This window comes from Canis lupus, chromosome 6 (assembly GCF_048164855.1).
Source record: "Canis lupus baileyi chromosome 6, mCanLup2.hap1, whole genome shotgun sequence".
Classification (NCBI taxonomy): domain Eukaryota; kingdom Metazoa; phylum Chordata; class Mammalia; order Carnivora; family Canidae; genus Canis; species Canis lupus.
The window spans coordinates 16887957-16896739 of NC_132843.1; the positions used below are offsets into that span (position 1 = coordinate 16887957).

An 8783-nucleotide genomic window follows, 5' to 3' on the forward strand; every position below is an offset into this window, starting at 1 on the left:
TGTATGGGAAAGTTCACCCAGAATCATAGGGGGAGATGAACTGAAATCATGACAATGGAGTTCTAATCCTGATTTTGCTCTTAGAGTATGATGTTTATCAAATTACTTACCTTTTTCAAGTCACGATTTTCATCTGAAAGATGATTTTTTATTGTGACTGTTTTTCTTGTTTTTTTTTTGAGGGTTTGAAGACTTATTTCTCACAGAGTGAGGTCTTCTGAGGAGAGCAGGCCTCACACTCAATCTTGAGCAAAAGTGGGGGCATGACTTTGGTTTTCACTATGGTTGGGCAGGGGCAAGGGGAAGGTGGAGGAGTGCAAGGTGAGGGCTCCTTCCCATTGGCTAGAATTAGTATGGCTGTAACTTCCTGCCTGTGCCAAGGGATGTGCTCTTGGGCTCTCTTACTGGCTTGTGCAGGTGTAGGACAAAAGATTAAAGACAAGTGATGGGGCTTGACACCTGTCAGTGATCAAACATCCAAAATGGACTCTGGCTCTTTGTTACTCAGTTATCATAAGTAGTACTTGAATGCTGGGAACATTCTTGCACGGCTTTTGGGCAAACATGCATTTCTGTTGGGTGTGAACCTAAGAGTGCAATTTCTCAGTGATATGATCGACTTTGGTAAATGCTACCAGACAATTTTCCAAAGTGATGGTACCAAATTACACTCCCTCCAACATCATTTATGGTTGCACCACAGTGTTGGTTCATCCATCCTGAGATGCAAGTCATTTGGTTTGTTTCCAGTATTTCTGATTACAAATAGTGCTGCCGCTAATATTCAAGTGAAAATTTTGTGTGACTATAGGTTTTCATTTCACTTGGGTAAATACCTAAGTTGCTTTTGTTTTTAAGCTCTAAATACTTATAGCTCTGCAACTTGAGGAGTTTTTTTTTATCCTCTTTTTTCTACATAGAACCAAGTGACCCTCAGAGGACTTGTACCACACCCAGGCCGATATGTCATTGTCATCCATTTTTATCAATCAGCACACCCAACATTTCCCACCCAGGTGTTTGTGGATGGAGGGCGGCTATGGCCAGGTGAGTTTCAGGGGACCAGTGCCATGGCTGCAGGCCCAGCTGGTCCTTGTGGTACCGTACCAGAAACTCCTCTCCCACTCTGCCCCCAGGTGTCTTCCGTGCTTCTTTTTGCCCCCATGTGCTTGGCTGCCGGGACCAAGTGATTGCTGAAGATCAAGTTGAGTTTGACATCTCAGAGCCAGAGGTAGCCGTGACTGTGAAGGTTCCAGAAGGAAAGTCCTTAGTATTGGTATGGTCTGCTTCTCCCTCAGCTTGCTCTTCATGTGCTTGCCTTGGTTAGCCATTCTGTGTGCCTGTTTGGCTCGTGACAATAGTTCCTCCGAGAAGTTGAAGTCATATTTATAGAAAAATGTTTGAATTTTATAGCCACTTGTTAGAAAAAAAAGAAAAAAAAGAAAAAGAAAAAAAAAGCAGGTGATAATTAAAGTCAAGGGAAATTAGAACAATAAGTAAGTGAATAGGAAGAAAACAGTCCCCTGCAGGAAACTCTGGTGAGTGAGTGTCTCGCTCTGCATTAGCCCCTCTCACTCTTCACCTGACTGGTCTCTTTCTGAAGCATTTAATCCTCCTTTGTCCTGGAGACTTTCTTTCTTGAGCTCCTATAACTGCTTTCTCTCATTTTGCTCCCACTTCCTCCTGTGCTCCTTCAGTGATTTCTCTTTCCTTTTGTCCACATATGGTATTGTTCCCTGGGGTTTGACGCTGAGCCCCCTTGTTCCGTCATTTCTCTTTGGACAGTATCATCTGTCCCTGTTGATTCTGTTCCCTCTTGTGGGGAAATGACACCACATCTCTGTTATTTTCTGAGCTCTGGGCCCAGTATGGGGCCATCTACTGCATATCCATGTAGTTGGGGACCTCATGAGTCCCTCAGACTTAAGCCTATTACCTATACAACCCCAGGTGTCTCCTACACTGTTTTTACCTTGGTTGATGGAATCATGGTCACTTAATGCCTGTAAGGCCTTCCAGAGAGCTTGGTAGCATTTTTCAGGCCCTGCTGCGTGACCCGCTTATTTCTTCCTTATGCTTCCTGCTTTCTCTGAGGAGGCCATCTTCCTAGGAACAGGGGCCTGACTTTATGCATTTTGTATCCCGTGTGCTTAGAACACCACCTAGTACATGGTGTTTCACAAATGCTTACTGATTGAATAGCACAAGAGCAGGAAACTGTCTGTAAGCTATAAGTTGGTGAGTAGTTCACAGAGATTTGAAATTTCCTATAGCATTTGTTACTGGTATAGTCTGATTTAAACAGGCACAGAGAGCCAAGCAGTACTTCTAAAGATTAGGGCTGCAGTTATTCATAAGAGTATCTGACATGATGCAGCTTCAGGGCAAGCCATGGTATGAGTTTCCCCCATTGGTCCTGCTGTTTTAGTTTGTTCACCTTTAAAAATATAAAATGCGACCTTTGGCAGTCCAGGGTCATCCCAGGCATAGATTACGCAGGGCGCAGGCCCTCTCCACAGGCCCCGATCCCTTAGATCTCCTGTTTCCACCTAGCTCTTGAGGAGGCTGCTTCTCTGAGCAGGTGCTCCAAGGGACATGCCTCAGCACACACCATTTCTTACATAGGAACGTGGGTTGAACATGTAATACTGGCTTAGGGTAGTTCTTGTGATTCCTTTTTCATAAATCCTGTTTCAAGTGGTCTTGGGCTTAACAATCAAGAGCATGGATCTTAGTGAAGAGAAAGTGTAATGAATAGCCGTCAGTATGCCCTGCTGTTGGAAATCCAAAGTCATGCTGACAGGTTTCCTTTAGGTCCGTGTTTTAGTGGTGCCTGCGGAGGATTATGACTACCAAATACTTCACAAAAAATCAGTGGACAAGTCATTTGAGTTTGTCACCAATTGCGGAGGAAACAGTTTTTATATCGAGTAAGTATCACTTTGCAGAGATTCCTAAGGCTCTCCAACATCCCCCCTCAGAGCAAGGCGCAGGGTGGGGCTGGCCCTTGGGTCTGTCTTTTTCCTCCCTGTGCCCAAGGGAGTGGCAGGTAGTCCTGGGGCCGGGGAGGGAGATGCTTTTCCTCTGCATACACCATCCTGCACCAGACCTTGTGCTACACATTTGGGCAAGATTACGGTCTTCAACTTCCAACCTGCCTCATGTTCACCCACTGAGCTGGGATTCATGGGCTCCTTTGGAGTTTCTTGGCCTCGTGGCTGCTTCCTGTTGTCCAACTCAGATTCCTAAAAGATAACACATGGGGTGTCCTCCACTGGGAAGTGCATCAGCCCTGGATTCTCTCTCTCCTTTACCATCTGGTTGAGTGGGGAGTGTCTCGGAGCAGCAGACCTCTCAGTCCACTCTCCCTGGACCTCTCTGTCCAACTCTCTCAGGATCTCTGAATGCCAAGAGCCTAGGACAGCCCTACATGTGGGCTTCTGCTCTTCTCTTCTGCAAACCCACCCTGTACCTGCTGCAGGTTCCCTGAAGAGCCCAGCAGCTCCAAGGGCCTGATGGGCAGAAATCTCCTTTATAGAAAATATGAAGAGTAAAGGCTCTGAAGTCCGACAGCCATGGGTTTGAATGCCTGCTTGGCCACTCTGTAGCTCTGTGGCCTTGGATATATCACTAAACTTCTAGAAGCTTCAGTTTCCTTATGTATGAAATGAGGCTTAGGCCTAACTGGTTAGGTGGTTGTAAGGTTAAGTGAGATGTAGGCAAAACTTCTAACACACAACATTCAATGAAGGTAGGTACTTGGCTGCCTTCTGCTCCCATTGTTATTGGTACTGGTGCATACACATCTAGGTATAATTTTTTTTCTAGATTGTATTTATTCATGAGACACACACACACACACACAGAGAGAGAGAGAGAGACAGGCAGAGACACAGGCAGAGGGAGAAGCAGGCTCCATGCAGGGAGCCTGATGTGGGACTCGATCCTGGGTCTCCAGGATCACACCCTGGGCTGAAAGTGGCACTAAACCACTGAGCCACCCAGGCTGCCCTATAATTTTTTTGATAACCGCTTTATTAAGGTATAATTCACATACCAGAGAATTCATCCCACAGGTGAAAATTTCCCCCTTTTTATTGCAGCCACCAAAAGTCCCCACCCACCAGTCCTGTGATGTGTTCTGGAGGTGGATGGGTGGAAGGGTGGCTGTCGCTGGCTGTGGATCCCAGGGTGGGGCATTCTCTCACTTCTTCCCAGATTCCACAGCCAGACTCCCTCCCCCAAAACACCACTTGGCAGAGCAAGTGGGAAAGGGAAGGTTGGGACTGGAATAATACCTTGTTTTTGTCTTCACAGCCCCCAGACCGCCTCTGGATTCTGTAAGAACGCTGCCAGGTCCCTAGTGGCCCTTTACCACAAGGGCGCGCTGCCTTGTGAGTGCCACCCCACCGGGGCCATTGGCCGTCCCTGCAGCCCAGAGGGCGGGCAGTGCCCGTGCCGGCCCAGCGTCATTGGGCGGCAGTGTACCCGCTGTCGAATGGGCTACTATGGATTCCCACACTGCAAACGTAAGTGCACGTTTGGGTCACCCAAGGTTGTCTCTGGTCCCAGGTAGGGGACGCTCATCTAGGGCAGGCCTTCTTGAATTTCACTGTGCTGGAGACTACCTGGGGATCTTGTGAAAATGCAGGTTCTGAGGCAGAAGGCCTGGGCTGGGGCCTGAGAGTCTGCACTTCTTTTAACCACTCGGATGGTGCCCAGGCCAGGGGTCCATGGACCACATTCTGAGAAGATAGGTTCTAGGAGATAAACATTTGTGTTTCCCAAGGTATGTGACCCATGTGCTTGGCAAGGCAGGTGAGTTTAAAGAGCCTTAGGCATCAAAATACTGGACAACTCAATCCCTCTTCCTAGTGGAAGCTCCTTCAATGTTTGCAACCTAATCAAAACTCAGTTGAAATAGGAGGAGAGCCGGGGTCACAGGAGGATAGTACTTTCAGAATAGGAAGCCTGGGTACTTTTATCTAAGAACCATCCTGTGGCCTGAGACATAAGGTCAGCACGGGGCATGTGGTAGTAGTGAGGGGTGTGAGCGTGGTACAAACGGAGCCTTCACTTGGAGACCAGCCTTTGCCTAACGAGGGTCCTGCTGCTGCCTTATGACCTCACCTGGAGCTCAGTTGCACTACGGTGATGTGGGGCCACTTCAGGGAGCCTGTGAGAGGATCCTCTGACAGATGAGAGACGTCTCATGAGAATGGCACATAACTATAACTGGGTGGGTTCCTTTGAGTTCCTGCCTTGGTGCCAGTGGGTGCCGCTGTGCTCAGCCAGTGTTCACACGCCACGTCTGTCATGAGCATTTGATAGAGTTGATCTGGGCTCCAAGAAAGCTGCCTTTCAGAGCTGCCCCACTCAATAATGCTATCATGAAGACAAAGCAAGACTTTTCTCCCGGACCCCTTGGAAGCTTCTGGAAATGTTGGCACCCAGCTGGAGGCTGGGTGGTGTCTCACCCTTACACCATGTCTCTTTATTCCTTGGCCAGCGTGCAATTGTGGCCCACGCCTCTGTGATGAGATGACAGGGAAGTGCCTCTGCCCTCCCCACACGGTCAGGCCACAGTGTGAGGTGTGTGACACGCATTCCTTCAGTTTCCATCCCCTGGCTGGCTGCGAAGGCTGCAACTGTTCCAGGAGGGGCACCGTTGGGGCTGCCACCCGGGAGTGCGACAGGGACCACGGGCAGTGCAGGTGAGCCCGGGTTGGTGAACCCATTAGGTCCTATTATGGGAAGGGAAGATGTCATCTGCACATGCCAGTTACCATTCCTTCCCATGTCTCACAGGTCCAAGGACTGCTCTGTGCTCACCTCAGGGTGAAGCTCCCCACCCTGGATGGGCTGTGGTTTGTGGATCACTGGGCCCCTCAGGCTCAGGGCGGCCTGCCAGAGCCTGGCCAGGCGGATGGCTGGGTGGGTGGCCAGGTTCCAGAGTCCATAAACAGCTTTGCCCATCCATTCCAGCATTGCTCTCGGAGTGTCCCATATGTATGTGTAATTAAGTTATCATTTCTTCTACTGTGTCACCTTGTGATGCATACCTATCCATTTGTATTTAGGTTTGGGCTCCCAGTCTTCATTCTAGAGTAAGCTGGCGTTTTTGTTGAGGGCAGTGCATGACAAAGTCTAAGGCCTCAGGCCTGCCAACCTCAGTCAGGCAAGCTCAAAGGGGTGCTGGGGCCTCCACAGTGGGCCCCAGTTGGGAGTGGGCAAGCAAGGTAGGAAGCTATACACTGGACAGCCTGACCTGAGTGGGGGGCTGCCACTGGGGCTGAGAGGTCCAGGGTACAATAAGTAAGGGACAGTGGCAAACGTCGGCTCCCACAGATGTTGCGTTGCTAAGAGGTTCGGCTCAGCGGCTTGAGCTCTGCCTTGGGAACTAGAGTCCAATGTCACATAATTGCAGCTGATGAGCCTGATCTCTCAGCAGAACTGGGGAATGGCTACAAGGGACAAAGAATAGGTACAGTCTTCTAGGGGAAGAGGCTGTAAAGAGTCAGAGAGAGGGTTATATGGCAGGAAAACTGAGCCAGAGGTTGGCAGTCTGCAGGAGCAAGTGTAAGGTTCACATCTACCCTACACTCCCTCCGCCTGAGGGGAGTGGAGTTTTGGGGTCTGTGTGGGTGCTCTGGGTGTGGCAGCCAAGGGGTGGGGAGGCTGTTGCTGTTGCTGCTGGTGGCAGGCATCCATGACTCCAGCCCAGGGACGGCTGCATTCATTTCCTGTGACTACTATAACAAATTACGACAAATGGGGTGACTTAAAATAATTGAACTTTATGTTCTCACAGTCCCAAGGACTAAAAGCCCAAAATCGAGGTGTTGACAGTGCCATGCCCTTTCTAAAGTCTCTGGGAGATAATCTGTTCCATGTTTTCCTCTTACTTTCTGGTGCAGCCAGCAATCCTTGGAGTTGCTTGGCTTGTAGATGTGTCTCTACACAATCTCTGCTCCGCCATCACATGGATCCTCTTTGTGTGTCTCTGTCTCCATGTGGCCTTCTCCTCGGTATGTGTGTCTTCTTATAAGGACACCAGTCATATTGGATTAGGGCTCACCTGGCTCTGCAAGCATCTTAACTTGATTATATCTGCAAACATCCTGTTTTCGAATAAGGGTCACCTCAGCTACTGGAGACTAGAACTTGAACACATCTTTTTGGGGACAAAATTCAACTCTCTATAGCAGCAACGTTTGCTTTTCCTAAGGAAGGACCCTTGACTACAACTTTAATTGTTGCCCAGGGGCCTAACTGTCCCTTTGTGCTACAGGAAAAGGAGCTGAGTGACAACTTGAGTCATGAAACATTCAAGTCTTTAAAACCACAGGTGTGAGTCCTCCCTGAGTCAGCTCAATTGCTCATGCTTCTCAAACTGTGAGCCTACGCTGAATGTGATTTGCACAAAGAATTTTGAGGTGATATCCTGAGTTGTTTCATCACCATTAGTTAACAAATAATAGGTTCTGTTCCCTCCAGTGCTTAAGCTGTTCTTTGGAAGCAAGTCAAGCACTTAGTTCATTACTGAAGATGCTACATTTCATTAGGTTTCGAATGCATTCAGGAACCCATGAAAATGCCTAACCTATTTTCAGTTAGTTAGTGATGTAAGAAGACAATGGCACTTAGGATGGAAGCATGGACTTCTACCAGGACCTGCAGGAATGCTTAAGAACAGAAGATGTACCATCCCAGGAGATACTTGCAAGCTTGTGGCTACAAAGGAGAAGTGGGAAGCTAAAAAGGATCTGCCTGTGCTGATCATGACACAATCAACTTTCTAGAAAGGAGAGAGAAAGGACAGATGTGTGTGATCCTGTGACTTCATTCCTGACCCAGTTTTGCCTCTCCGGGGAAAATTGCTTCCATACCCTCTCTTTGAACCCTTGGTCCAAAGCAGTAGCTGGACAAATGCCAGAATCTCGTAGATTTGGTTTCTCACATGGCCATGTGGCCTCATTTCAGCAGAGCTGTTTGGTATGCTTCTCAGCATCTCCTCTCCTGACCTCTTCATGTCACAGAGCTGTCTTTTTGTCTTCTGGTCTTTCATCGATGGGTATCACTTTCCCTCTGGAGTCCAACAGCCCCCACTTTGCTTTTCTATTGTTCTCATCTACCTCTATCTAGCAGGGCCTTCTTCCCTCAAGTAGCAAATGTTGCACTACTATTTTTCTGTCATTTCCTTACCGCTGACCTCTCCCTTTTCATGTTCCCATAGGTGTCAATCTCCCTTTCTTGAAAAACAAAACCCTTTTATAGACAGCAAACTCATAGCCAGTCATAAACATTTGACACAAGAACTTCAGGGTATTTGTAAATAAAATGTGTGGCCCTCAATGGAGACACCTACAGGGATATTTCTCTCTAGGAAGCCAAGAGAGCAACACCAACAAGGTTTGCCATTTCTGGTATGAAAAGTAGTCACAGGAGAATTAGAACAATTGAAAGACAATCATCAAGCTGGTGTGTTGCTGTTGAAACATGTCAGCAGTATCTTTGCTTAAAACACACTCAAACATGGGGTGCCTGGGTGGCTCAATCAGTTAAGTGTCTGACTTTTTTTTAAAAAAGATTTTATTTATTTATTCATGAGAGACACACATAGAGAGGCAGAGACACAGGCAGAAGGAGAAGCAGGTTCCCTGCAGGGAGCCCAATGCGGGACTTGATCCTAGGACCCTGGGATCATGACCTGAGCCAAAGGCAGATACTCAACCACTGAGCTACCCAGGCATCTCAAATGTCTGACTCTTAATTTTGGCTCA

The 8783-nt window shown here is 48.0% G+C and overlaps 1 protein-coding gene across 1 annotated transcript in view; it reads left to right on the forward strand.

The window, feature by feature from the left end:
• Positions 1 to 8783, forward strand: part of LAMA3 (laminin subunit alpha 3) — a 249419-nt gene that overhangs the window by 142522 nt on the left and 98114 nt on the right. The window contains exons 28-32 of the mRNA XM_072829057.1: positions 921 to 1047; positions 1137 to 1276; positions 2815 to 2930; positions 4318 to 4529; positions 5510 to 5714. Coding sequence (XP_072685158.1) covers positions 921 to 1047; positions 1137 to 1276; positions 2815 to 2930; positions 4318 to 4529; positions 5510 to 5714 — 800 coding nt within the window. The remainder of the gene's footprint in view (positions 1 to 920; positions 1048 to 1136; positions 1277 to 2814; positions 2931 to 4317; positions 4530 to 5509; positions 5715 to 8783) is intronic.